The following is a 27,500-nucleotide window of genomic DNA, read 5'->3' on the forward strand; positions in this document are numbered from 1 at the left end:
ATTCTTGATAAACTCCTAAGCTGTAGATATATGCATGAACCACACCTCAGTATTGCAATCGGCGACTTCAACTCTAGGGTGGGTGACCTTGACGACACTGCAGGGGGCTTGGTGCAATTACCAGAGAGACGAGTGGTTGATCATGGAACTAATGCGCATGGAAACCACTTTATCACTTAACCTTAGCGATGCGGGCGAATGCATCGTCAACGGCCGAATAACCCCCCACCTCAATGCTTACACGAATGTTTCAATCGCTAATCTTGGAGGTTCGTCTGTCGTTGATTTTATCACAAGTAATTACGACGGATTGCAGTATTTCAAAGAAATGCGAGTTACTCCACTCTTAAATTTTCTTGATAATAATAATCTAACTTCCACGGTGCGCACGACGGGGAAACTTGGTAGGCATGCAATTCTCTCAACTACGATAAATGTATCCGATTTTATAGCCTCTAAACATAGAGACAATGAAACAGTTAAAAATGACACTGTCGAAGAAAGTCTTAGCGTAAGAAAAGAAAATCACACAAGGTATAGACGAAAAGTTATACCTAGTAATTTCTATAGGGATGAATACTTTCAAAATAATATAGAGACTATAGCTAATGTAATGGATAGTTTCAGAGAAGGGGAGAACAATATAGATATAGTGTACAACAATATTCAAAGAGTATTGCAGACAGATGAATGAATATTTAGATCCTATTAAGCATCGAAAAACAAATCAGAAACATAAAGGTGAACCCTGGTGGAACGAACATTTAACGAGACTGTGGAAAAATGCAAGGAAGGCAGAGAAGAAATACTTTAAATAAAAAAGAAAATATAGCACCATATCAAGCTCTTCGTGAAGCAAAAGAAATCTTCTTACAGCTCAGAACTTCCTTTGACAGAACTTTCCAAAAATGCAAACGTAACTATCAAAGACAATGGCAGGTCAATGTAGAAAATTTAAAATGTAATAATCCTGCAAGTTTTTGGAATGAAATAGAGAAGTTAAAACCAAAGGTAAAAAATCCATTTCCACTTGAGGTATATGATGATGAAGGTAATGTAATAAACAATATTGAATATGTTATTGATAAATGGAAAAAAGGATTTCAGTGTACTATACTATGTTGAAGAAATTAATGGAAATCGTGATTTTTATCACATTTTCTATGAGAATATCAAAACTAGATATAGAAACTTGAGCACAAACCATCATCTGCAAAATATATCAAGAGCTTTTAATGATCCACTCCAGATAAGCGAAGTTGTTAGAGTAATTTGTAATACAAAAAAAAAATGGAAAAGCTGTCAATGGTGAAATTGATCCCTTGCCGAATCGTCTTTAAAAATGATGTATCCATAGATCTTTTATTTAAGTTATTCTCAGCATGCTTTGAAAATGGAATACAACCGAAAATATTCGGCAAGGGAACAATTAATCCCATTCCAAAATCTGGTAATAACGACCGAAGAATCCCACTCAATAACAGAGGCGTCATGTTACTATCGTGTGTTGGGAAAATGTATTCAGGACTTTTAAATAATCGATTAAGATACTTTCTGGAAGTAAATGAGCTTCTGTCGGAAGAACAAAATGGATTCCGTAAGGGTCGAAGTACCACTGAGCACATTTTCTCATTAATAACATTATGCAAAAATCGTCTTAAAGAGTGCAAGCAAACGTTCTGTTGCTTCGTAGATTTTCAGAAAGCATTCGATTGTGTGGATCGAATTTGCCTTTTTACAAGATTATTAGAAATAGGTATAACAGGTAAGCTATTCAATGCCATTAAATCATGTTACGAACATACAACATGTATTAGATTAGCGGAGGAAATTAAACGGAGTGGAATCGGTGTAGATTTCCATGGTGTAACTATCTCACTCCTACTTTATGCAGATGATGTTGTTCTTTTGGCTGAGGCTGAATCAGATTTGCAAAACCTCATCTCAATTCTAAATAGCTGGTGTAAACGATGGAGACTCAATGTAAACAAATCGAAAACTCAAATTATGCATATTAGAAAACAAAATCAGTCACGCTCAGAATTTGTTTTTAAATTAAATGACGGTAAAATTTTGATGGATTCAATAAATTTCATTGCAGCAGCTTTTTCCAAAAGAAAATGTTCATAATTAAAAATAGCATGATCTTAAGATTAATAATAATAATAATAATAATGTATTGCATGGAGTTTTAAACTTGAATTAATGTTTTTTTATGTATAGTCAATGTTTTTATGTATGTTTTATGCAATTGATTTTAGATTTACTTTTCATCAGATAGTGTCTGGGTAAGTCCTAATGGACTGGATACACGCAATTTAATGTATTGAATTGTATTGTTTTATATTTGATTGTAAATATATCGTGACACTTTAATAAATAAACAATTGATAAAATTGATTGATTGGTTATCCACCGAAGCCTTCAAACAGATATATTATTCGTTGATATATCTTCATCTTACTTATTGTAATGTTGTATGGAGTGGAGTCCCCAAGAATCGCCTCAAATGTCTGTTTATTGCTCAGAAGAAAATCATAAGATGCATTGCTCGCCTGCACAGGTATGGCCACACCAAAGCAGCTTTCAGAGAACTAAATATATTAAAATTTTATGAACTGAACGATTACTGTTCTGCCACATACGTTTTTAAATGTCTAAGATGCCCAGATAACACAATGTTTAATTATCGCAATAATAGTCAATATGCTTTAAGAAATGCTTCGCTTCTCCAACTCCCATTTTGTAACTCGTCTCAGTCAAAGACAGTTATAGATTACCGTGGTCCAAAGATCTGGAACACTCTCCCCGAAAATCTGAGGAATAAACCTACCTTTGAAGCGTTCAAAAAGACTCTCAAGCAATACTTCGTGGCCAAATATAACTATAACAATGTAGAGTAAAATACTGTATAAATAATATTCATAACCAAACATATTCTGATACTTGATCCTTAAACTACATTATCTACCATTATTATCTCGTCTTTGTATTTGATTCCATGTTCTGTATAGTATATTTTACTGACTTGTCTCTGCCGTTGTAATGTATGACCAATGTATTTGTCTATATTGTCTCCTGTATATTTCATTCTGGGTACCCATCAATATAACTGATGAACATGACCCAAATTCTTTGTACATACTTTGTTAATCAACAGCCTTTTCAAGAGAGTTTCGCTCTCAAAAGGCTGAGCCACGTTTTATACAACACTAAATGTACCCACATTATCTGTATTACTATTTATGGCTAAATAAACTGTTTCAATTTCAATTTCAGTATCAAAGGGATAGGGTTTTTTCGGACTTTTAAAGGGATTAAGGTTATTTCGGACTCTGTAAAAGGGATAAAGGGTGTTTCGGACTCTTTCAAAGTGATAGGGGGTGTTTCGGACTCTTTCAAGAGGATACGGGGTGTTTCACACTCTTTCAAGGGGATTGGGGGTGTTTCGGACTCTTTCAAGGGGATTGGGGGTGTTTCGGACTCTTTCAAAGGAATAGTGGGTGTTTCGGACTCTCACAGGGATAGGGGGTGTTTCGGACTCTTTCAAATGGATAGGGGTGTTTCGGACTCTTTCAAAGGGATAGGGGTGTTTCGGACTCTTTCAAAGGGATAGGGGGTGTTTCGGACTTTTTCAAAGGGATAGGGGGTGTTTCGGACTTTTAAATGGATAGGGGGTGTTTCGGACTCTTTCAAAGGGATAGGGGGTGTTTCGGACTCTTTCAAGGGGATAGGGGGTGTTTCGGACTCTTTCAAATGTATAAGATTATTTCAGACTCTGAAACGGATAGGGTTTTTTTTGGACTCTTTTATAGGGATTGTTGACGTTTCGGACTCTTTCATAGGGATAGGGGGTGTTTCACACTCTTTCAAGGGGATAGGGGTGTTTCGGACTCTTTTATAAGGATTGTGGGTGTTTCGGACTCTTTCATAGGGATAGGGGGTGTTTCGGCCTCGTTCAAGGGGATAGGGTGTGTTTCGGACTCTTTCAAAGGGATAGGGGGTGTTTCACACTCTTTCCTAGGGATAGGGGTGTTTCGGCCTCGTTCAAGGGGATAGGGTGTGTTTCGGACTCTTTCAAAGGGATTGGGGGTGTTTCGGACTCTTTCAAAGGTATAGGGGGTGTTTCGGATTCATTCAAAGGGATAGGGGTGTTTCAGACTCTTTCAAAAGGGATAGGGGGTGTTTCGGACTCTCAAAGGGATGGGTGTTTCGGACTCTCATATGGATAGGGGTGTTTCGGACTCTTTCAAAGGGATAGGGGTGTTTCGGCCTCTTTCATAGGGATAAGGGGTGTTTCGGACTTTTTTAAAGGGAACGGGGGTGTTTCGGACTCTTTCAAATGGATAAGGGGTGATTCGGACTCTTTCAAATGGATAGGGGGTGTTTCGGACTCTTTGAAGGGGACAGGGGGTGTTTCGGACTCTTCCAAAAGGGATAGGGGGTGTTTCGGACTCTTCCAAAGGGATAGGGGGTGTCGGACTCTTTGAAGGGGATAGGGGTGTTTCGGACTCTTTCAAGGGGATAGGGGGTGTTTCGGACTCTTTCAAATATATAAGATTATTTCAGATTCTTTGAAACGGATAGGGGGTGTTTTGGACTCTTTCAAAGGGATAGGGGTGTTTCGGACTCTTTCAAAGGGATAGGGGGTGTTTCGGACTCTTTCAAAGGGATAGGGGTGTTTCGGACTCTTTCAAAAGGGATAGGGGTGTTTCGGACTCTTTCAAAAGGGATAGGGGGGTGTTTCGGACTCTTTCAAAGGGGTAGAGGGTATTTCGGACTCTTCCAAAGGGATATGGGGTGTGTCGGACTCTTTCAAGGGGATAGGGGGTGTTTCAAACTCTTTCAAAGGGAAAGGGGGTGTTTCGGACTCTTTCAAAGGTATAGGGGGTGTTTCGGACTCTTTCAAATGTATAAGATTATTTCAGATTCTTTGAAACGGTGTTTTGGACTCTTTTATAGGGATTGTTGGTGTTTCGGAATCTTTCATAGGGATAGGGGGTGTTTCACACTCTTTCAAGGGGATAAGGGGTGTTTCGGACTCTTTTATAAGGATTGTGGGTGTTTCGGACTCTTTCAAAAGGGATAGGGGGTGTTTCGGACTCTTTCAAAGGGGTAGAGGGTGTTTCGGACTCTTCCAAAGGGATATGGGGTGTGTCGGACTCTTTCAAGGGGATAGGGGGTGTTTCAAACTCTTTCAAAGGGATAGGGGGTGTTTCGGACGCTTTCAAAGGTATAGGGGGTGTTTCGGACTCTTTCAAATGTATAAGATTATTTCAGATTCTTTGAAACGGTGTTTTGGACTCTTTTATAGGGATTGTTGGTCTTTCGGAATCTTTCATAGGGATAGGGGGTGTTTCACACTCTTTCAAGGGGATAGGGGGTGTTTCGGACTCTTTTATAAGGATTGTGGGTGTTTCGGACTCTTTCAAAAGGGATAGGGGGTGTTTCGGACTCTTTCAAAGGGGTAGAGGGTGTTTCGGACTCTTCCAAAGGGATATGGGGTGTGTCGGACTCTTTCAAGGGGATAAGGGGTGTTTCAAACTCTTTCAAAGGGATAGGGGGTGTTTCGGACTCTTTCAAAGGTATAGGGGGTGTTTCGGACTCTTTCAAATGTATAAGATTATTTCAGATTCTTTGAAACGGTGTTTTGGACTCTTTTATAGGGATTGTTGGTCTTTCGGAATCTTTCATAGGGATAGGGGGTGTTTCACACTCTTTCAAGGGGATAGGGGGTGTTTCGGACTCTTTTATAAGGATTGTGGGTGTTTCGGACTCTTTCATAGGGATAGGGGGTGTTTCAGACTCTTTCATTGGGATAGGGGGTGTTTCGGCCTCGTCCAAGGGGATAGGGAGTGTTTCGGACTCTTTCAAAGGGATTGGGGGGGTTTCGGACTCTTTCAAAGGGATAGGGGGGTTCGGACTCTTTCAAAGGGATAGGGGGTGTTTCGGACTCTTTCAAAGGGATAGGGGGTGTTTCGGACTCTTTCAAGAGGATAGTTTTTTTCGGACTCTTTCATAGGGTTAGAGGGTGTTTCACACTCTTTCAAGGGGATAAGGGGTGTTTCGGACTCTTTTATAAGGATTGTGGGTGTTTCGGACTCTTTCATAGGGATAGGGGGTGTTTCAGACTCTTTCATAGGGATAGGGGGTGTTTCGGCCTCGTTCAAGGGGATAGGGAGTGTTTCGGACTCTTTCAAAGGGATAGGGGTGTTTCGGCCTCGTTGAAAGGGATAGGGGTTGTTTCGGACTATTTTATAGGGATAAGGGTTTTTTCGGATTCTCATTTTTATAGGGATAGGGGGTGTTTCGGACACTTTAGAAGGGATTAGGGGTGTTTCGGACTGTTTCAAAGGGATAGTGAGTTTTCCGGACTCTTTCAAAGCGATAGGGGTGTTTCGGACTCTTTTAAAGGGATAGGTTTTTTTCGGGCTTTTTCAAAGGGATAGGGGGTGTTTCGGACTCTTTCAAGGGGATAGTGATTTTTCCGGACTCTTTCAAAGCGATAGGGGTGTTTCGGACTCTTTTAAAGGGATAAGGGTGTTTCGGACTCTTTCAAAGAGATTGGGGGTGTTTCGGACTCTTTCAAGGGGATAGGGTTTTTTTCGGAATCTTTCAAAGGGATAGGGGAGGTTTCGTACTGTTTCAGAAGGATAAGGCGTGTTCTGGATTCTTTCAAAGGGATAGGGGGTGTTTCGGACTCTTTCAAAGGGATAGGGGGGTTCGGACTCTTGCAAAAGAATAGGGGGAGTTTCGGATTCTTTCAAAAGGATTGGGGGTGTTTCGGACTCGTTCAAGTGTATAGGGGTGTTTCGGTCTCATTTAAAGGGATAGGTTTTTTTCGGGCTTTTTCAAAGGGATAGGGGGTGTTTCGGACTCTTTCAAGGGGATAGTGAGTTTTCCGGACTCTTTCAAATCGATAGGGGTGTTTCGGACTCTTTCAAAGGGATAGGGGTGTTTCGGACTCTTTCAAAGAGATTGGGGGTGTTTCGGACTTTTTCAAGGGGACAGGGTTTTTTTCGGACTCTTTTGAAGGGATAGGGTTTTTCCGGAATCTTTCAAAGGGATGGGGGAGGTTTCGTACTGTTTCAAAAGGATAGGGCGTGTTCTGGATTCTTTCAGAGGGATAGGGGGTGTTTCGGACTCTTTCAAAGGGATAGGGGGGTTCGGACTCTTGCAAAAGAATTGGGGGAGTTTCGGATTCTTTCAAAAGGATTGGGGGTGTTTCGGACTCGTTCAAGTGGATAGGGGTGTTTCGGTCTCATTTAAAGGGATAGGGTTTTTTCGGGCTTTTTCAAAGGAATAGGGGGTGTTTCAGACTCTTTCAAAGGGATAGGGGGTGTTTCGGACTCTTTTAAGGGGATAAGGGGTGTTTCAGACTCTTTCAAAGGGATCGGGGGTGTTTCGGACTCTTTCAAGGGGATTGGGGGTGTTTCGGACTCTTTCAAAAGGATAGTGGGTGTTTCGGACTCTTTCAAAGGGATAGGGTTTTTTCGGACTCTTTCAAGGGGATAAGGGGTGTTTCGGACTCTTTCAAAGGGATAGGGGGTTTTCGGACTCCTTCAAGGGATAGGGGTGTTTCGGACTCTTTCAAAAGGGATAGGGGTGTTTCGGACTCTTTCAAAAGGGATAGGGAGTGTTTCGGACTCTTTCAAAGGGGTAGGGGGTGTTTCGGACTCTTCCAAAGGGATAGGGGGTGTGTTGGTCTCTTTCAAGGGGATAGGGGTGTTTCGGACTCTTTCAAGGGGAGAGGGGGTGGTTCGGACTCTTTCAAAAGGGATAGGGGTGTTTCGGACTCTTTCAAAAGGGATAGGGGGTGTTTCGGACTCTTTCGAAGGGGTAGAGGGTGTTTCGGACTCTTCCAAAGGGATATGGGGTGTGTCGGACTCTTTCAAGAGGATAGGGGGTGTTTCAAACTCTTTCAAAGGGATAGGGGGTGTTTCGGACTCTTTCAAATGTATAGGGGGTGTTTCGGACTCTTTCAAATGTATAAGATTATTTCAGATTCTTTGAAACGGTGTTTTGGACTCTTTTATAGGGATTGTTGGTGTTTCGGAATCTTTCATAGGGATAGTGGGTGTTTCACACTCTTTCAAGGGGATAGGGGGTGTTTCGGACTCTTTTATAAGGATTGTGGGTGTTTCGGACTCTTTCAAAAGGGATAGGGGGGTGTTTCGGACTCTTTCAAAGGGGTAGAGGGTGCTTCGGACTCTTCCAAAGGGATATGGGGTGTGTCGGACTCTTTCAAGGGGATAGGGGGTGTTTCAAACTCTTTCAAAGGGATAGGGTGTGTTTCGGACTCTTTCAAAGGTATAGGGGGTGTTTCGGACTCTTTCAAATGTATAAGATTATTTCAGATTCTTTGAAACGGTGTTTTGGACTCTTTTATAGGGATTGTTGGTCTTTCGGAATCTTTCATAGGGATAGGGGGTGTTTCACACTCTTTCAAGGGGATAGGGGGTGTTTCGGACTCTTTTATAAGGATTGTGGGTGTTTCGGACTCTTTCATAGGGATAGGGGGTGTTTCAGACTCTTTCATTGGGATAGGGGGTGTTTCGGCCTCGTTCAAGGGGATAGGGAGTGTTTCGGACTCTTTCAAGGGGATTGGGGGTGTTTCGGACTCTTTCAAAGGGATAGGGGGGTTCGAACTCTCAAGAGGATGGACTCTTTCAAAGGGATAGGGGGTGTTTCGGACTCTTTCAAGAGGATAGTTTTTCATAGGGATAGAGGGTGTTTCACACTCTTTCAAAGGGATAAGGGGTGTTTCGAACTCTTTTATAAGGATTGTGGGTGTTTCGGACTCTTTCAAAGGGATAGGGGGTGTTTCAGACTCTTTCATAGGGATAGGGGGTGTTTCGGCCTCGTTCAAGGGGATAGGGAGTGTTTCGGACTCTTTCAAAGGGGTAGGGGTGTTTCGGCCTCGTTGAAAGGGATAGGGGTTGTTTCGGACTATTTTATAGGGATAAGGGTTATTTCGGATTCTCATTTTTATAGAGATAGGGGGTGTTTCGGACACTTTAGAAGGGATTAGGGGTGTTTCGGACTGTTTCAAAGGGATAGTGAGTTTTCCGGACTCTTTCAAAGCGATAGGGGTGTTTCGGACTCTTTTAAAGGGATAGGTTTTTTTCGGGCTTTTTCAAAGGGATAGGGGGTGTTTCGGACTCTTTCAAGGGGATAGTGAGTTTTCCGGACTCTTTCAAAGCGATAGGGGTGTTTCGGACTCTTTTAAAGGGATAAGGGTGTTTCGGACTCTTTCAAAGAGATTGGGGGTGTTTCGGACTCTTTCAAGGGGATAGGGTTTTTTTCGGAATCTTTCAAAGGGATAGGGGAGGTTTCGTACTGTTTCAGAAGGATAAGGCGTGTTCTGGATTCTTTCAAAGGGATAGGGGGTGTTTCGGACTCTTTCAAAGGGATAGGGGGGTTCGGACTCTTGCAAAAGAATAGGGGGAGTTTCGGATTCTTTCAAAAGGATTGGGGGTGTTTCGGACTCGTTCAAGTGTATAGGGGTGTTTCGGTCTCATTTAAAGGGATAGGGTTTTTTCGGGCTTTTTCAAAGGGATAGGGGGTGTTTCGGACTCTTTCAAGGGGATAGTGAATTTTCCGGACTCTTTCAAAGCGATAGGGGTGTTTCGGACTCTTTCAAAGGGATAGGGGTGTTTCGGACTCTTTCAAAGAGATTGGGGGTGTTTCGGACTTTTTCAAGGGGACAGGGTTTTTTTCGGACTCTTTTGAAGGGATAGGGTTTTTCCGAAATCTTTCAAAGGGATGGGGGAGGTTTCGTACTGTTTCAAAAGGATAGGGCGTGTTCTGGATTCTTTCAGAGGGATAGGGGGTGTTTCGGACTCTTTCAAAGGGATAGGGGGGTTCGGACTCTTGCAAAAGAATTGGGGGAGTTTCGGACTCTTTCATAGGGATTGGGGGTGTTTCGGACTCGTTCAAGTGGATAGGGGTGTTTCGGTCTCATTTAAAGGGATACGGTTTTTTCGGGCTTTTTCAAAGGGATAGGGGGTGTTTCAGACTCTTTCAAAGGGATAGGGGGTGTTTCGGACTCTTTTAAGGGGATAAGGGGTGTTTCAGACTCTTTCAAAGGGATCGGGGGTGTTTCGGACTCTTTCAAGGGGATTGGGGGTGTTTCGGACTCTTTCAAAAGGATAGTGGGTGTTTCGGACTCTTTCAAAGGGATAGGTTTTTTTCGGACTCTTTCAAGGGGATAAGGGGTGTTTTGGACTCTTTCAAAGGGATAGGGGGTTTTCGGACTCCTTCAAGGGGATAGGGGTGTTTCGGACTCTTTCAAAAGGGATAGGGGTTTTTCGGACTCTTTCAAAAGGGATAGGGAGTGTTTCGGACTCTTTCAAAGGGGTAGGGGGTGTTTCGGACTCTTCCAAAGGGATAGGGGGTGTGTTGGTCTCTTTCAAGGGGATAGGGGTGTTTCGGACTATTTCAAGGGGAGACGGGGTGTTTCGGACTCTTTCAAAAGGGATAGGGAGTGTTTCGGTCTCTTTCAAAGGGGTATGGGGGTTTTCGGACTCTTCCAAAGGGATACGGGGTGTGTCGGACTCTTTCATGTGGATAGGGGGTGTTTCGGACTCTTTCAAAAGGATAGGGGGTGTTCCGGACTCTTCCAATGGTATAGGGGGTGTTTCGGACTCTTTCAAATGTATAAGATTATTTCAGATTCTTTGAAACTGATAGGGGGTGTTTTGGACTCTTTCAAAGGGATAGGGGTGTTTCGGACTCTTTCAAAGGGATAGGGAGTGTTTCGGACTTTTTCAAAAGAATAGGGGGTGTTTCGGACTCTTTCAAAGGGATAGGGGGTGTTTCGGACTCTTTCAAAGGGATAGGGGTGTTTCGGACTCTTTCAAAAGGGATAGGGGTGTTTCGGACTCTTTCAAAAGGGATAGGGGGTGTTTCGGACTCTTTCAAAGGGGTAGAGGCTTTTTCGGACTCTTCCTAAGGGATATGGGGTGTGTCGGACTCTTTCAAGGGGAAAGGGGGTGTTTCAAACTCTTTCAAAGGGATAGGGGGTGTTTCGGACTCTTTCAAGTGTATAAGATTATTTCAGATTCTTTGAAACGGTGTTTTGGACTCTTTTATAGGGATTGGTGGTCTTTCGGAATCTTTCATAGGGATAGGGGGTGTTTCACACTCTTTCAAGGGGATAGGGGGTGTTTCGGACTCTTTTATAAGGATTGTGGGTGTTTCGGACTCTTTCATAGGGATAGGGGGCGTTTCAAACTCTTTCATAGGGATAGGGGGTGTTTCGGATTCATTCAAAGGGATAGGGGGTGTTTCGGCCTCGTTCAAGGAGATAGGGGTGTTTCGGACTCTTTCAAGGGGATTGGGGGTGTTTCGAACTCTTTCAAGGGGATAGGGGTTTTTTCGAAGTCTTTCAAAGGGATAGGGGGTGTTTCGAACTCTTTCAAGGGGATAGGGGTTTTTTCGAACTCTTTCAAAGGGATAGGGGGTGTTTCGGATTCTTTCAAAGGTATAGGGGGTGTTTCGGACTCTTTCAAATGTATAAGATTATTTCAGATTCTTTGAAACGGTGTTTTGGACTCTTTTATAGGGATTGTTGGTCTTTCGGAATCTTTCATAGGGATAGGGGGTGTTTCACACTCTTTCAAGGGGATAGGGTGTGTTTCGGACTCTTTTATAAGGATTGTGGGTGTTTCGGACTCTTTCAAAAGGGATAGGGGGTGTTTCACACTCTTTCAAGGGGATATGGGGTGTTTCGGACTCTTTTATAAGGATTGTGGGTGTTTCGGACTCTTTCATAGGGATAGGGGGTGTTTCAGACTCTTTCATAGGGATAGGGGGTGTTTTGGCCTCGTTCAAGGGGATAGGGAGTGTTTCGGACTCTTTCAAAGGGATTGGGGGTGTTTCGGACTCTTTCAAATGTATAAGATTATTTCAGATTCTTTGAAACGGTGTTTTGGACTCTTTTATAGGGATTGTTGGTCTTTCGGAATCTTTCATAGGGATAGGGGGTGTTTCACACTCTTTCAAGGGTATAGGGGGCGTTTCGGACTCTTTCAAGGGGATAGGGGGTGTTTCGGACTTTTTCAAGGGAATAGGGGGTGTTTCGGACTCTTTCATAGGGATAGGGGGTGTTTCAGACTCTTTCATAGGGATAGGGGGTGGTTCGGCCTCGTTCAAGGGGATAGGGAGTGTTTCGGACTCTTTCAAAGGGATAGGGGGTTCGGACTCTTTCAAAGGGATAGGGGGGTTTTCGGCCTCGTTCAACGGGATAGGGAGTGTTTCGGACTCTTTCAAGGGGATTGGGGGTGTTTCGGACTCTTTCAAAGGGATACGGGGGTTCGGACTCTTTCAAATGTATAAGATTATTTCAGATTCTTTGAAACGGATAGGAGGTGTTTTGGACTCTTGTATAGGGATTGTTGGTCTTTCGGAATCTTTCATAGGGATAGGGGGTGTTTCACACTCTTTCAAGGGGATAGGGGGTGTTTCGGACTCTTTTATAAGGATTGTGGGTGTTTCAGACTCTTCCATAGGGATAGGGGGTGTTTCGGCCTCGTTCAAGGGGATAGGGAGTGTTTCGGACTCTTTCAAGGGGATTGGGGGTGTTTCGGACTCTTTCAAAGGGATAGGGGGTTCGGACTCTTTCAAAGGGAAAGGGGGTGTTTCAGCCTCTTTCAAAGGGATAGGGGGTTCGGACTCTTTCAAGGGAATAGGGGGTGTTTCACATTCTTTCAAGGGGATAGGGTTTTTTTCGGCCTCGTTCAAGGGGATAGGGATTGTTTCGGACTCTTTCAAGGGGATTGGGGGTGTTTCGGACTCTTTCAAAGGGATAGGGGGGTTCGGACTCTTTCAAATGTATAAGATTATTTCAGATTCTTTGAAACGGTGTTTTGGACTCTTTTATAGGGATTGTTGGTCTTTCGGAATCTTTCATAGGGATAGGGGGTGTTTCACACTCTTTCAAGGGGATAGGGGGTGTTTCGGACTCTTTTATAAGGATTGTGGGGGTTTCGGACTCTTTCATAGGGATAGGGGGTGTTTCGGCCTCGTTCAAGGGGATAGGGAGTGTTTCGGACTCTTTCAAGGGGATTGGGGGTGTTTCGGACTCTTTCAAAGGGATAGGGGGTTCGGACTCTTTCAAAGGGATAGGGGGGTTTTCGGACTCTTCCAAAGGGATACGGGGTGTGTCGGACTCTTTCACGTGGATAGGGGGTGTTTCGGACTCTTTCAAAAGGATAGGGGGTGTTCCGGACTCTTCCAAAGGTATAGGGGGTGTTTCGGACTCTTTCAAATGTATAAGATTATTTCAGATTCTTTGAAACGGATAGGGGGTGTTTTGGACTCTTTCAAAGGGATAGGGGTGTTTCGGACTCTTTCAAAGGGATAGGGGGTGTTTCGGACTTTTTCAAGGGAATAGGGGGTGTTTCGGACTCTTTCAAATGGATAGGGGGTGTTTCGGACTATTTCAAAGAGATAGGGGGTGTTTCGGACTCTTTCAAAGGGATAGGGGTGTTTCGGACTCTTTCAAAAGGGATAGGGGTGTTTCGGACTCTTTCAAAAGGAAAGGGGGTGTTTCGGACTCTTTCAAATGGATAGGGGTGTTTCGGACTCTTTCAAAAGGGATAGGGGGTGTTTCGGACTCTTTCAAAGGGGTAGAGGCTTTTTCGGACTCTTCCACAGGGATATGGGGTGTGTCGGACTCTTTCAAGGGGATAGGGGGTGTTTCAAACTCTTTCAAAGGGATAGGGGGTGTTTCGGACACTTTCAAAGGTATAGGGGTGTTTCGGACTCTTTCAAATGTATAAGATTATTTCAGATTCTTTGAAACGGATAGGGGGTGTTTTGGACTCTTTCAAAGGGATAGGGGTGTTTCGGACTCTTTCAAAGGGATAGGGGGTGTTTCGGACTTTTTCAAGGGAATAGGGGGTGTTTCGGACTCTTTCAAATGGATAAGAGGTGTTTCGGACTATTTCAAAGAGATAGGGGGTGTTTCGGACTCTTTCAAAGGGATAGGGGTGTTTCGGACTCTTTCAAAAGGGATAGGGGTGTTTCGGACTCTTTCAAAAGGAAAGGGGGTGTTTCGGACTCTTTCAAATGGATAGGGGTGTTTCGGACTCTTTCAAAAGGGATAGGGGGTGTTTCGGACTCTTTCAAAGGGGTAGAGGCTTTTTCGGACTCTTCCACAGGGATATGGGGTGTGTCGGACTCTTTCAAGGGGATAGGGGGTGTTTCAAACTCTTTCAAAGGGATAGGGGGTGTTTCACACTCTTTCAAGGGGATAGGGGGTGTTTCGGACTCTTTTATAAGGATTGTGGGTGTTTCGGACTCTTTCATAGGGATAGGGGGTGTTTCGGCCTCGTTCAAGGGGATAAGGGGTGTTTCGGACTCTTTCAAAGGGATAGGGGGTGTTTCGGACTCTTTCAAAGGGATAGGGGGTTCGGACTCTTTCAAAGGGATAGGGGGGTTTTCGGACTCTTCCAAAGGGATACGGGGTGTGTCGGACTCTTTCACGTGGAGAGGGGGTGTTTCGGACTCTTTCAAAAGGATAGGGGGTGGTCCGGACACTTCCAAAGGTATAGGGGGTGTTTCGGACTCTTTCAAATGTATAAGATTATTTCAGATTCTTTGAAACGGATAGGGGGTGTTTTGGACTCTTTCAAAGGGATAGGGGTGTTTCGGACTCTTTCAAAGGGATAGGGGGTGTTTCGGACTTTTTCAAGGGAATAGGGGGTGTTTCGGACTCTTTCAAATGGATAGGGGGTGTTTCGGACTATTTCAAAGAGATAGGGGGTGTTTCGGACTCTTTCAAAGGGATTGTTGGTCTTTCGGAATCTTTCATAGGGATAGGGGGTGTTTCACACTCTTTCAAGGGGAGAGGGGGTGTTTCGGACTCTTTTATAAGGATTGTGGGTGTTTCGGACTCTTTCAAAAGGGATAGGGGGTGTTTCGGACTCTTTCAAAGGGGTAGAGGCTTTTTCGGACTCTTCCACAGGGATATGGGGTGTGTCGGACTCTTTCAAGGGGATAGGGGGTGTTTCAAACTCTTTCAAAGGGATAGGGGGTGTTTCGGACACTTTCAAATGTATAGGGGGTGTTTCGGACTCTTTCAAATGTATAAGATTATTTCAGATTCTTTGAAACGGATAGGTGGTGTTTTGGACTCTTTTATAGGGATTGTTGGTCTTTCGGACTCTCTCATAGGGATAGGGGATGTTTCAGACTCTTTTCAAGGGAATTGAGGGTGTATCGGTCTCTTTTATAGGGATAGGTGTTTCGGTCTTTTTCATTGGGATAGGGGGTGTTTCAGACTCTTTCAAAGGGATAGGGGGTGTTTCGGATTCATTCAAAGGGATAGGGGTGTTTCGGCCTCGTTGAAAGGGATAGGGGTTGTTTCGGACAATTTTATAGGGATAAGGGTTTTTTTCGGATTCTCATTTTTATAGGGATAGGGGGTGTTTCGGTCACTTTAGAAGGGATTAGGGGTGTTTCGGACTGTTTCAAAGGGATAGTGAGTTTTCCGGACTCTTTCAAAGCGATAGGGGTGTTTCGGACTCTTTTAAAGGGATAGGGGTGTTTCGGACTCTTTCAAGGGGATAGGTTTTTTTTCGGACTCTTTTGAAGGGATAGGGGAGGTTTCGTACTGTTTCAGAAGGATAGGGCGTGTTCTGGATTCTTTCAAAGGGATAGGGGGTGTTTCGGACTCTTTCAAAGGGATCGGGGGTTCGGACTCTTTCAAAGGGATAGGGGGGTTTTCGGCCTCGTTCAAGGGGATAGGGAGTGTTTCGGACTCTTTCAAGGGGATTGGGGGTGTTTCGGACTCTTTCAAAGGGATAGGGGGGTTCGGACTCTTTCAAATGTATAAGATTATTTCAGATTCTTTGAAACGGATAGGGGGTGTTTTGGACTCTTGTATAGGGATTGTTGGTCTTTCGGAATCTTTCATAGGGATAGGGGGTGTTTCACACTCTTTCAAGGGGATAGGGGGTGTTTCGGACTCTTTTATAAGGATTGTGGGTGTTTCAGACCGTGGATAGGGGGTGTTTCGGACTCTTTCAAAGGGATAGGGGGTGTTTCGGACACTTTCAAAGGTATAGGGGGTGTTTCGGACTCTTTCAAATGTATAAGATTATTTCAGATTCTTTGAAACGGATAGGGGGTGTTTTGGACTCTTTCAAAGGGATAGGGGTGTTTCGGACTCTTTCAAAGGGATAGGGGGTGTTTCGGACTTTTTCAAGGGAATAGGGGGTGTTTCGGACTCTTTCAAATGGATAAGAGGTGTTTCGGACTATTTCAAAGAGATAGGGGGTGTTTCGGACTCTTTCAAAGGGATAGGGGTGTTTCGGACTCTTTCAAAAGGGATAGGGGTGTTTCGGACTCTTTCAAAAGGAAAGGGGGTGTTTCGGACTCTTTCAAATGGATAGGGGTGTTTCGGACTCTTTCAAAAGGGATAGGGGGTGTTTCGGACTCTTTCAAAGGGGTAGAGGCTTTTTCGGACTCTTCCACAGGGATATGGGGTGTGTCGGACTCTTTCAAGGGGATAGGGGGTGTTTCAAACTCTTTCAAAGGGATAGGGGGTGTTTCGGACACTTTCAAAGGTATAGGGGGTGTTTCGGACTCTTTCAAATGTATAAGATTTTTTCAGATTCTTTGAAACGGATAGGGGGTGTTTTGGACTCTTTTATAGGGATTGTTGGTCTTTCGGAATCTTTCATAGGGATAGGGGGTGTTTCACACTCTTTCAAGGGGATAGGGGGTTTTTCGGACTCTTTTATAAGGATTGTGGGTGTTTCGGACTCTTTCATAGGGATAGGGGGTGTTTCAGACTCTTTCATAGGGATAGGGGGTGTTTCGGATTCATTCAAAGGGATAGGGGTGTTTCGGCTTCGTTGAAAGGGATAGGGGTTGTTTCGGACTATTTTATAGGGATAAGGGTTTTTTTCGGATTCTCATTTTTATAGGGATAGGGGTGTTTCGGACACTTTAGAAGGGATTAGGGGTGTTTCGGACTGTTTCAAAGGGATAGTGAGTTTTCCGGACTCTTTCAAAGCGATAGGGGTGTTTCGGACTCTTTTAAAGGGATAGGGGTGTTTCGGACTCTTTCAAGGGGATAGGGTTTTTTTCGGACTCTTTTGAAGGGATAGGGGAGGTTTCGTACTGTTTCAGAAGGATAGGGCGTGTTCTGGATTCTTTCAAATGGATAGGGGGTGTTTCGGACTCTTTCAAAGGGATAGGGGGATTCGGACTCTTGCAAAAGAATAGGGGGAGTTTCGGATTCTTTCAAAAGGATTGGGGGTGTTTCGGACTCGTTCAAGTGTATTGGGGTGTTTCGGTCTCATTTAAAGGGATACGTTTTTTTCGGTCTTTTTCATAGGGATAGGGGGTGTTTCGAACTCTTTCAAGGGGATAGTGAGTTTTCCGGACTCTTTCAAAGCGATAGGGGTGTTTCGGACTCTTTCAAAGGGATAGGGGTGTTTCGGACTCTTTCAAAGAGATTGGGGGTGTTTCGGACTCTTTCAAGGGGATAGGGTTTTTTTCGGACTCTTTTGAAGGGATAGGGTTTTTCCGGAATCTATCAAAGGGATAGGGGAGGTTTCGTACTGTTTCAAAAGAATAGGGCGTGTTCTGGATTCTTTCAAAGGGATAGGGGGGTTCGGACTCTTGCAAAAGAATAGGGGGAGTTTCGGATTCGTTCAAAAGGATTGGGGGTGTTTCGGACTCGTTCAAGTGTATAGGGGTGTTTCGGTCTCATTTAAAGGGATAGGGTTTTTTCGGGCTTTTTCAAAGGGATAGGGGGTGTTTCGGACTCTTTCAAGGGGATTGGGGGTGTTTCGGAGTCTTTCAAAAGTATAGTGGGTGTTTCGGACTCTTTCAAAGGGATAAGTTTTTTCGGACTCTTTCAAGGGGATAATGGGGTGTTTCGGACTCTTTCAAAGGGATAGGGGGTTTTCGGACTCCTTCAAGGGGATAGGGGTGTTTCGGACTCTTTCAAGGGGACAGGGGGTGTTTCGGACTCTTTCAAAAGGGATAGGGAGTGTTTCGGTCTCTTTCAAAGGGGTAGGGGGGTTTTCGGACTCTTCCAAAGGGATACGGGGTGTTTCGGACTCTTTCACGTGGATAGGGGGTGTTTCGGACTCTTTCAAATGTATAAGATTATTTCAGATTCTTTGAAACGGTGTTTTGGACTCTTTTATAGGGATTGTTGGTGTTTCGGAATCTTTCATAGGGATAGGGGGTGTTTCACACTCTTTCAAGGGTATAGGGGGCGTTTCGGACTCTTTCAAAGGGATTGGGGGGTTTTCGGACTCTTTCAAGGGAATAAGGGGTGTGTCGGACTCTTTCAAGGGGGTAGAGTATGTTTCGGAATCATTCAAGGGGATAGGGGATGTTTCGGAATCATTCAAGGGGATAGGGGGTGTTTCGGACTCTTTTGAAGGGATAGGGGGTATTTCGGACTCTTCCAAGGGGATAGGTTTTTTCGGACTCTTTCGAAGGGATAAGGGTTGTTTCGGACTCTTCCAAAGGGATAGGGGGTCTTTCGGATTTTTTTATAGGGATAGGGGGTGTTTCGGACTCTATCAAAAGGATTGGGGGTGTTTCGGACTCTTTTATAGAGATAGGGGTGTTTCGGACTCTTTCAAAGGGATTGGGGGTGTTTCGGACTTTTTCAAGGAGATAGATTTTTTTTCGGACTCTTTCAAAGGGATTGGGGATGTTTCGGACTCTTTCAAGGAGATAGATTTTTTTCGGACTCTCTCAAAGGGATTGGGGGTGTTTCAGGCTCTTCAAAAGGGATAGGGGGTGTTTCGGACTTTTTCAAAGGAAAAGGGGGTGTTTCGAACTCTTTCAAAGGGAAAGGGGGTTTTTCGGACTCTTTCAAAGGGATATGTGGTGTTTCGGACTCTTTCAAATCAAAGGGATAGGGGTGTTTCGAACTCTTTCAAAGGGATAGAGGGTGTTTCGGACTCTTTCAAAGGGATGGGGGATGTTTCGGACTCTTTCAAAGGTATAGGGGGTGTTTCGGACTCTTTCAAATGTATAAGATTATTTCAGACTCTTTGAAACTGTGTTTTGGACTCTTTTATAGGGACTGTGGGTGTTTCGGACTCTTTCAAAGGGATTGGAGATGTTTCGGCTTCTTTCAAGGGGATAGGGGGTGTTTCGAACTCTTTTATGGGGATTGTTGGTGTTTCGGACTCTTTCATAGGGATAGGGGGTGTTTCACACTCTTTCATAGGGATTGGGGATGTTTCGGCTTCTTTCAAGGGGATAGGGGGTGTTTTGGACTCTTTCAAAGAGATAGTTGGTTCAACGGACTCTATCGAAGGGATAGGGGGTGTTTCGGAGTCATTCAAGGGGATAGGGGATGTTTCGGGCTCTTTCAAAGGGATAGGGGTGTTTTGGACTTTCGAAGGGAATAATGGGTGTTTCGGACTCTTTCAAAGGGATAGGGGGTGTTTCAGGCTCTTCCAAAGGGATAGGGGGTCTTTCGGATTTTTTTTATAGAGATAGGGTGTGTTTCGGACTCTTTCAAAAGGATTGGGGGTGTTTCGGACTCTTTTGTAGGGATTGGGGGTGTTTCAAACGTACTCTTTCAAAGGGATTGGGTTTTTTTCAGGCTCTTCCAAAGGGATAGGGGGTGTTTCGGACTCTTTCAAGGGGATTGTGGGTGTTTCGGACTCTTTCCAAGGGATTGGGGGTATTTCGGACTCTTTCAAAGGGTTAAGTGGTGTTTCGGACTCTTTCAGAGGGATAGGGCGTGTTCCGGATTCCTTCAAAGGGATAGGGTTTTTTTCGGACTCTGTCAAATGGATAGGGCTTTTTCTGGATTCTTTCAAAGGGATAGGGGGTTTTTCGGACTTGTTCAAAGGATTTAGGGTGTTTCGGACTCTTTCAAAGGGATAAGGGGTGTTTCGGACTCTTTCAAAGGGATAAGGGGTGTTTCGGACTCTCTCAAAGGGATAAGGGGTGTTTCGGACTCTTTTATAGGGATAGGATGTGTTTCAAACTCTTTCATAGGGATAGGGGGTTTTTCGGACTCTCTCAAAGGGATTAGGGGTGTCGGACTCTTTGAAAGGGATTGGGGGTGTTTCGGACTCGTTCAAAGGGATAGGGGGTGTTTCCGACTCCCTTATAGTGATAGGGAGTGTTACCGACTCTTTCAAAGGGATAGGGGGGTGTTTCGGACTCTTTCAAAGGGATAGGGGGTTCGGACTCTTTCAAAGGGATAGGGGGTGTTTCGGACTCTTTCAAGGGGATAGGGGGTGTTTCAGCCTCGTTCAAGGGGATAGGGATTGTTTCGGACTCTTTCAAAGGGATAGGGGGTTCGGACTCTTTCAAGGGGATAGGGGGTGTTTCACACTCGCTCAAGGGGATAGGGATTGTTTCGGACTCTTTCAAGGGGATTGGGGGTGTTTCGGACTCTTTCAAATGTATAAGATTATTTCAGATTCTTTGAAACGGTGTTTTGGACTCTTTTATAGGGATTGTTGGTCTTTCGGAATCTTTCATAGGGATAGGGGGTGTTTCACACTCTTTCAAGGGGATAGGGGGTGTTTCGGACTCTTTCAAAGGGATAAGGGGTGTTTCGGACTCTTTCAAAGGGATAAGGGGTGTTTCGGACTCTTTCAAAGGGATAAGGGGTGTTTCGGACTCTTTTATAGGGATAGGATGTGTTTCAAACTCTTTCATAGGGATAGGGGGTTTTTCGGACTCTCTCAAAGGGATTAGGGGTGTCGGACTCTTTGAAAGGGATTGGGGGTGTTTCGGACTCGTTCAAAGGGATAGGGGGTGTTTCCGACTCCCTTATAGTGATAGGGAGTGTTACCGACTCTTTCAAAGGGATTGGGGGTGTTTGGAACTCTTTCAAAGGGATTAGGGATGTTTCGAACTCTTTCAAAGGGATTGGGGGTGTTTCGGACTCTTTCAAAAGGATTAGGGGTGTTTCGGCCTCGTTCAAGGGGATAGGGAGTGTTTCGGATTCTTTCAAAGGGATATGGGGTGTATCGGACTCTTTCAAAAGGATTAGGGGTGTTTCGGACTCTTTCAAAGGGAGAGGGTGTGTTTCGTACTCTTTCAAAGGGATACGGGGTGTGTCGGACTCTTTCACGTGGATAGGGGGTGTTTCGGACTCTTTCAAAAGGATAGGGGGTGTTCCGGACTCTTCCAAAGGTATAGGGGGTGTTTCGGACTCTTTCAAATGTATAAGATTATTTCAGATTCTTTGAAACGGATAGGGGGTGTTTTGGACTCTTTCAAAGGGATAGGGGTGTTTCGGACTCTTTCAAAGGGATAGGGGGTGTTTCGGACTTTTTCAAGGGAATAGGGGGTGTTTCGGACTCTTTCAAATGGATAGGGGGTGTTTCGGACTATTTCAAAGAGATAGGGGGTGTTTCGGACTCTTTCAAAGGGATAGGGGTGTTTCGGACTCTTTCAAAAGGGATAGGGGTGTTTCGGACTGTTTCAAAAGGAAAGGGGGTGTTTCGGACACTTTCAAATGGATAGGGGTGTTTCGGACTCTTTCAAAAGGGATAGGGGGTGTTTCGGACTCTTTCAAAGGGGTAGAGGCTTTTTCGGACTCTTCCACAGGGATATGGGGTGTGTCGGACTCTTTCAAGGGGATAGGGGGTGTTTCAAACTCTTTCAAAGGGATAGGGGGTGTTTCGGACGCTTTCAAAGGTATAGGGGGTGTTTCGGACTCTTTCAAATGTATAAGATTATTTCAGATTCTTTGGACTCTTTTATAGGGATTGTTGGTCTTTCGGAATCTTTCATAGGGATAGGGGGTGTTTCACACTCTTTCAAAGGGATAGGGGGTGTTTCGGACTCTTTTATAAGGATTGTGGGTGTTTCGGACTCTTTCATAGGGATAGGGGGTGTTTCAGACTCTTTCATAGGGATAGGGGGTGTTTCGGATTCATTCAAAGGGATAGGGGTGTTTCGGCCTCGTTGAAAGGGATAGGGGTTGTTTCGGACTATTTTATAGGGATAAGGGTTTTTTTCGGATTCTCATTTTTATAGGGATAGGGGGTGTTTCGGACACTTTAGAAGGGATTAGGGGTGTTTCGGACTGTTTCAAAGGGATAGTGAGTTTTCCGGACTCTTTCAAAGCGATAGGGGTGTTTCGGACTCTTTTAAAGGGATAGGGGTGTTTCGGACTCTTTCAAGGGGATAGGGTTTTTTTCGGACTCTTTTGAAGGGATAGGGGAGGTTTCGTACTGTTTCAGAAGGATAGGGCGTGTTCTGGATTCTTTCAAAGGGATAGGGGGTGTTTCGGACTCTTTCAAAGGGATAGGGGGGTTCGGACTCTTGCAAAAGAATAGGGGGAGTTTCGGATTCTTTCAAAAGGATTGGGGGTGTTTCGGACTCGTTCAAGTGTATTGGGGTGTTTCGGTCTCATTTAAAGGGATACGTTTTTTTCGGTCTTTTTCAAAGGGATAGGGGGTGTTTCGAACTCTTTCAAGGGGATAGTGAGTTTTCCGGACTCTTTCAAAGCGATAGGGGTGTTTCGGACTCTTTCAAAGGGATAGGGGTGTTTCGGACTCTTTCAAAGAGATTGGGGGTGTTTCGGACTCTTTCAAGGGGATAGGGTTTTTTTCGGACTCTTTTGAAGGGATAGGGTTTTTCCGGAATCTATCAAAGGGATAGGGGAGGTTTCGTACTGTTTCAAAAGAATAGGGCGTGTTCTGGATTCTTTCAAAGGGATAGGGGGGTTCGGACTCTTGCAAAAGAATAGGGGGAGTTTCGGATTCGTTCAAAAGGATTGGGGGTGTTTCGGACTCGTTCAAGTGTATAGGGGTGTTTCGGTCTCATTTAAAGGGATAGGGTTTTTTCGGGCTTTTTCAAAGGGATAGGGGGTGTTTCGGACTCTTTCAAGGGGATTGGGGGTGTTTCGGAGTCTTTCAAAAGGATAGTGGGTGTTTCGGACTCTTTCAAAGGGATAAGTTTTTTTCGGACTCTTTCAAGGGGATAATGGGGTGTTTCGGACTCTTTCAAAGGGATAGGGGGTTTTCGGACTCCTTCAAGGGGATAGGGGTGTTTCGGACTCTTTCAAGGGGACAGGGGGTGTTTCGGACTCTTTCAAAAGGGATAGGGAGTGTTTCGGTCTCTTTCAAAGGGGTAGGGGGGTTTTCGGACTCTTCCAAAGGGATACGGGGTGTTTCGGACTCTTTCACGTGGATAGGGGGTGTTTCGGACTCTTTCAAATGTATAAGATTATTTCAGATTCTTTGAAACGGTGTTTTGGACTCTTTTATAGGGATTGTTGGTGTTTCGGAATCTTTCATAGGGATAGGGGGTGTTTCACACTCTTTCAAGGGTATAGGGGGCGTTTCGGACTCTTTCAAAGGGATTGGGGGGTTTTCGGACTCTTTCAAGGGAATAAGGGGTGTGTCGGACTCTTTCAAGGGGGTAGAGGATGTTTCGGAATCATTCAAGGGGATAGGGGATGTTTCGGAATCATTCAAGGGGATAGGGGGTGTTTCGGACTCTTTTGAAGAGATAGGGGGTATTTCGGACTCTTCCAAGGGAATAGTTTTTTCGGACTCTTTCGAAGGGATAGGGGTTGTTTCGGACTCTTCCAAAGGGATAGGGGGTCTTTCGGATTTTTTTATAGGGATAGGGGGTGTTTCGGACTCTATCAAAAGGATTGGGGGTGTTTCGGACTCTTTTATAGAGATAGGGGTGTTTCGGACTCTTTCAAAGGGATTGGGGGTGTTTCGGACTCTTTCAAGGAGATAGATTTTTTTCGGACTCTTTCAAAGGGATTGGGGGTGTTTCGGACTCTCTCAAGGAGATAGATTTTTTTCGGACTCTCTCAAAGGGATTGGGGGTGTTTCAGGCTCTTCAAAAGGGATAGGGGGTGTTTCGGACTTTTTCAAAGGAAAAGGGGGTGTTTCGAACTCTTTCAAAGGGAAAGGGGGTTTTTCGGACTCTTTCAAAGGGATATGTGGTGTTTCGGACTCTTTCAAATCAAAGGGATAGGGGTGTTTCGAACTCTTTCAAAGGGATAGAGGGTGTTTCGGACTCTTTCAAAGGGATGGGGGATGTTTCGGACTCTTTCAAAGGTATAGGGGGTGTTTCGGACTCTTTCAAATGTATATGATTATTTCAGACTCTTTGAAACTGTGTTTTGGACTCTTTTATAGGGACTGTGGGTGTTTCGGACTCTTTCAAAGGGATTGGAGATGTTTCGGCTTCTTTCAAGGGGATAGGGGGTGTTTCGAACTCTTTTATGGGGATTGTTGGTGTTTCGGACTCTTTCATAGGGATAGGGGGTGTTTCACACTCTTTCATAGGGATTGGGGATGTTTCGGCTTCTTTCAAGGGGATAGGGGGTGTTTTGGACTCTTTCAAAGATATAGTTGGTTCAACGGACTCTATCGAAGGGATAGGGGGTGTTTCGGAGTCATTCAAGGGGATAGGGGATGTTTCGAACTCTTTTATGGGGATTGTTGGTGTTTCGGACTCTTTCATAGGGATAGGGGGTGTTTCACACTCTTTCATAGGGATTGGGGATGTTTCGGCTTCTTTCAAGGGGATAGGGGGTGTTTTGGACTCTTTCAAAGAGATAGTTGGTTCAACGGACTCTATCGAAGGGATAGGGGCTGTTTCGGAGTCATTCAAGGGGATAGGGGATGTTTCGGGCTCTTTCAAAGGGATAGGGGTGTTTTGGACTCTTTCGAAGGGAATAATGGGTGTTTCGGACTCTTTCAAAGGGATAGGGGGTGTTTCAGGCTCTTCCAAAGGGATAGGGGGTCTTTCGGATTTTTTTTATAGAGATAGGGTGTGTTTCGGACTCTTTCAAAAGGATTGGGGGTGTTTCGGACTCTTTTATAGAGATAGGGGTGTTTCGGACTCTTTCAAAGGGATTGGGGGTGTTTCGGACTCTTTCAAGGAGATAGATTTTTTTCGGACTCTCTCAAAGGGATTGGGGGTGTTTCAGGCTCTTCCAAAGGGATAGGGGGTGTTTCGGACTCTTTCAAAGGGATAGTGGTGTTTCGGACTCTTTCCAAGGGATTGGGGGTATTTCGGACTCTTTCAAAGGGTTAAGTGGTGTTTCGGACTCTTTCAGAGGGATAGGGCGTGTTCCGGATTCCTTCAAAGGGATAGGGTTTTTTTCGGACTCTGTCAAATGGATAGGGCTTTTTCTGGATTCTTTCAAAGGGATAGGGGGTTTTTCGGACTTGTTCAAAGGATTTAGGGTGTTTCGGACTCTTTCAAAGGGATAAGGGGTGTTTCGGACTCTCTCAAAGGGATAAGGGGTGTTTCGGACTCTTTTATAGGGATAGGATGTGTTTCAAACTCTTTCATAGGGATAGGGGGTTTTTCGGACTCTCTCAAAGGGATTAGGGGTGTCGGACTCTTTGAAAGGGATTGGGGGTGTTTCGGACTCGTTCAAAGGGATAGGGGGTGTTTCCGACTCCCTTATAGTGATAGGGAGTGTTACCGACTCTTTCAAAGGGATAGGGGGGTTTTCGGACACTTTCAAGGGATAGGAGTGTTTCGGACTCTTTCAAAGGTATTGGAGGTGTTTCGGACTCTTTCAAGGGGATAGGGGGGTTTTCGGACTCTTTCAAGAGGACACGTTTTTTTCGGACTTTTACACATGGATAGGGGATGTTTCGGACTCTTTTAAACGGATTCGGAGTCTTTCAGAGTCTTTCAAATGGATAGGGTGTTTCGGAATCATTCAAGGGAATAGTTTTTTTTTTCTATTTCAAAGTGAAAGGGGTATTTCGAACTCTCTCAAAGGGATAGGGGGTATTTCGGACTCTTTCATAGGGATAGGGGGTGTTTCGGACTCTTTCAAAGGGATAGGGGGTGTTTCAGACTATTTCAAAAGGATTAAGGGTGTTTCAGATTATTTAAAAAGGATAGGGGGTGTTTTGGACTGTTTCAGAGGGATACGGGGTGTTTCGGACTCTTCCAAAGGGATAGGGGGTGTTTCGGACCCTTTCAGCGGGATACGGGGTGTTTCGGACTCTTCCAAAGGGATAGGGGGTGTTTCGGACTCTTCCAAAGGGATAGGGGGTGTTTCGGACTCTTCCAATGGGATAGGGGGTGTTTCGGACTCTTCCAAAGGGATATGGGGTGTTTCGGACTCTTTCAAAGGGATATGGGGTGTTTCGGACTCTTTCCAAGGGATTGGGCGTATTTCGGACTCTTTCAAAGGGTTAAGTGGTGTTTCGGACTCTTCAAAGGGTCAAGTAGTGTTTCGGACTCTTTCAAGGGGATAGGGGGTGTTTCGGACTCTTTCAAAGGGATAGGGGGTGTTTCGGACTCTTTCAAATGGATAGTGGTGTTTCGGACTCTTCCAAAGGGATATGGGGTGTTTCGGACTCTTTCAAAGGGATAGTGGTGTTTCGGACTCATTCAAAGGGATTTGGGGTGTTTCGGACTCTTTCAAGGGGAAAGGGGTTTTTTCGGAATCTTTTATAGGGATAGGGGGTGTTTCAGACTCTTTCCAAGGGATAGGGGGTGTTTCGCATTGTTTCAAAGGGATAGGGGGTGTTTCGACTCTTCCAAGGGAATGTGGGGTGTTTTCGGACTGTTTCAAAGGGATAGGGGTTGTTTTGGACTTTTCAAATGGGATAGGGTTTTTTTCGGACTGTTTCAAAGGGATTTGGGGTGTTTCAGAATCTTTCAAAGGGATTGTTTTTTTTTCGGACTCTTTTAAGGGAATATGGTTTTTTTCTGACTGTTTCAAAGGGATAAGGGGTGTTTCGGACTCTTTCAAAGGGATTGGGGTGTTTCGGACTCTTTCAAAGGGAAAGGGGTGTTTCGGACTGTTTCAAGGGGATATGGGGTGTTTCGGACTCTTTCAAAGGGATTGGGGTGTTTCGGACTCTTTCAAAGGGAAAGGGGGTGTTTCGGACTCTTTCAAATGGAAAGGGGTGTTTCGGACTCTCTCAAATGGATAGGGGGTGTTTCGGACTCTTTCAAGAGTATAGAAGGTATTTCGGAGTCTTTCAAAGGGGTAGGGGCTGTTTCGGACTCTTTCAAGGGGATAGGGAGTGTTTCGGAATATTTCAAAGGGACTTTTACACATGGATAGGGGTGTTTCGGACTCTTCCAAAGGGATAGGGGGGTGTCGGACTCTCAAGGGGATAAGGGGTGTTTCGGACTCTTTCAAAAGGATAGGGGGTGTTTCGGACTCTTTGAAAGGGATAGGGGGTGTGTCGGACTGTTTCAAAGGGATAGGGAGTGTTTCGGACTCTTTTAAGGAGATGGAGGGGATTTCGGACTCTTTCAAGGGGATAGGGGGTTTTCGAACTTCAAATGGATAGGAGGTTTTTCAGACTCTTTCAAGGGGATAGGTGTTTTTTCGGATTCTTTTATAGGGATAGGTGTTTCAGACTCTTTCATAGGGATAGGGGGGGTTTCGGACTCTCAAAGGGATTAGGGGTGTTTCGGACTTTTTTAAAAGGATAGAGGATGTTTCGGACTCATTCAAAGGGATTGGTTTTTTTCGGCCTCTTTCAAAGGGATAGGGGGGTTTTCGGACTCTTTTATAGGTATAGGGG

The 27,500-nt window shown here is 44.7% G+C and overlaps 9 protein-coding genes across 9 annotated transcripts in view; all 9 read right to left on the minus strand.

The window, feature by feature from the left end:
- Positions 1-3,771: 3,771 nt before the first annotated feature.
- On the minus strand, positions 3,772-5,814 carry LOC138861748 (myb-like protein V). Its single transcript, XM_070121574.1, has 3 exons — positions 5,715-5,814; positions 5,011-5,224; positions 3,772-3,985 (listed from the first exon to the last, which is right to left on the minus strand). Exons 1-3 carry the CDS (start codon positions 5,812-5,814, stop codon positions 3,772-3,774), a joined length of 528 nt encoding a protein of 175 aa, XP_069977675.1.
- Positions 5,815-5,900: 86 nt separating this feature from the next.
- Positions 5,901-6,287, minus strand: LOC138861750 (uncharacterized). Its single transcript, XM_070121575.1, has one exon. The coding sequence runs from the start codon at positions 6,285-6,287 to the stop codon at positions 5,901-5,903; it is 387 nt and encodes a 128-aa protein (XP_069977676.1).
- A 1,713-nt stretch (positions 6,288-8,000) lies between these two features.
- LOC138861751 (uncharacterized) lies at positions 8,001-8,986 on the minus strand. The gene is made up of 2 exons (XM_070121576.1): positions 8,370-8,986; positions 8,001-8,241 (listed from the first exon to the last, which is right to left on the minus strand). Exons 1-2 carry the CDS (start codon positions 8,984-8,986, stop codon positions 8,001-8,003), a joined length of 858 nt encoding a protein of 285 aa, XP_069977677.1.
- A 978-nt stretch (positions 8,987-9,964) lies between these two features.
- Positions 9,965-10,565, minus strand: LOC138861752 (uncharacterized). The gene is made up of 2 exons (XM_070121577.1): positions 10,378-10,565; positions 9,965-10,199 (listed from the first exon to the last, which is right to left on the minus strand). Exons 1-2 carry the CDS (start codon positions 10,563-10,565, stop codon positions 9,965-9,967), a joined length of 423 nt encoding a protein of 140 aa, XP_069977678.1.
- Positions 10,566-11,058: 493 nt separating this feature from the next.
- LOC138861753 (uncharacterized) lies at positions 11,059-11,805 on the minus strand. The gene is made up of 2 exons (XM_070121579.1): positions 11,615-11,805; positions 11,059-11,446 (listed from the first exon to the last, which is right to left on the minus strand). Exons 1-2 carry the CDS (start codon positions 11,803-11,805, stop codon positions 11,059-11,061), a joined length of 579 nt encoding a protein of 192 aa, XP_069977680.1.
- A 105-nt stretch (positions 11,806-11,910) lies between these two features.
- LOC138861754 (uncharacterized) lies at positions 11,911-12,510 on the minus strand. The gene is made up of 2 exons (XM_070121580.1): positions 12,363-12,510; positions 11,911-12,266 (listed from the first exon to the last, which is right to left on the minus strand). The coding sequence occupies exons 1-2, from the start codon at positions 12,508-12,510 to the stop codon at positions 11,911-11,913; spliced, it is 504 nt and encodes a 167-aa protein (XP_069977681.1).
- Positions 12,511-12,847: 337 nt separating this feature from the next.
- Positions 12,848-16,811, minus strand: LOC138861755 (uncharacterized). The gene is made up of 7 exons (XM_070121581.1): positions 16,634-16,811; positions 16,385-16,535; positions 15,865-16,028; positions 14,841-15,022; positions 14,126-14,571; positions 13,589-13,769; positions 12,848-13,261 (listed from the first exon to the last, which is right to left on the minus strand). Exons 1-7 carry the CDS (start codon positions 16,809-16,811, stop codon positions 12,848-12,850), a joined length of 1,716 nt encoding a protein of 571 aa, XP_069977682.1.
- A 1,323-nt stretch (positions 16,812-18,134) lies between these two features.
- Positions 18,135-21,870, minus strand: LOC138861756 (uncharacterized). The gene is made up of 9 exons (XM_070121582.1): positions 21,771-21,870; positions 21,467-21,645; positions 21,048-21,166; positions 20,804-20,958; positions 20,130-20,369; positions 19,986-20,044; positions 19,563-19,748; positions 19,032-19,412; positions 18,135-18,461 (listed from the first exon to the last, which is right to left on the minus strand). Exons 1-9 carry the CDS (start codon positions 21,868-21,870, stop codon positions 18,135-18,137), a joined length of 1,746 nt encoding a protein of 581 aa, XP_069977683.1.
- A 1,325-nt stretch (positions 21,871-23,195) lies between these two features.
- Positions 23,196-27,500, minus strand: part of LOC138861757 (uncharacterized) — an 8,400-nt gene continuing 4,095 nt past the window's right edge. The window contains exons 2-5 of the mRNA XM_070121583.1: positions 25,929-26,079; positions 25,424-25,605; positions 24,091-24,683; positions 23,196-23,729 (exon numbers count right to left, since the gene is read on the minus strand). Coding sequence (XP_069977684.1) covers positions 23,196-23,729; positions 24,091-24,683; positions 25,424-25,605; positions 25,929-26,079 — 1,460 coding nt within the window. The remainder of the gene's footprint in view (positions 23,730-24,090; positions 24,684-25,423; positions 25,606-25,928; positions 26,080-27,500) is intronic.

This window comes from Penaeus vannamei, chromosome 5 (genome assembly GCF_042767895.1).
Source record: "Penaeus vannamei isolate JL-2024 chromosome 5, ASM4276789v1, whole genome shotgun sequence".
Lineage (NCBI taxonomy): Eukaryota > Metazoa > Arthropoda > Malacostraca > Decapoda > Penaeidae > Penaeus > Penaeus vannamei.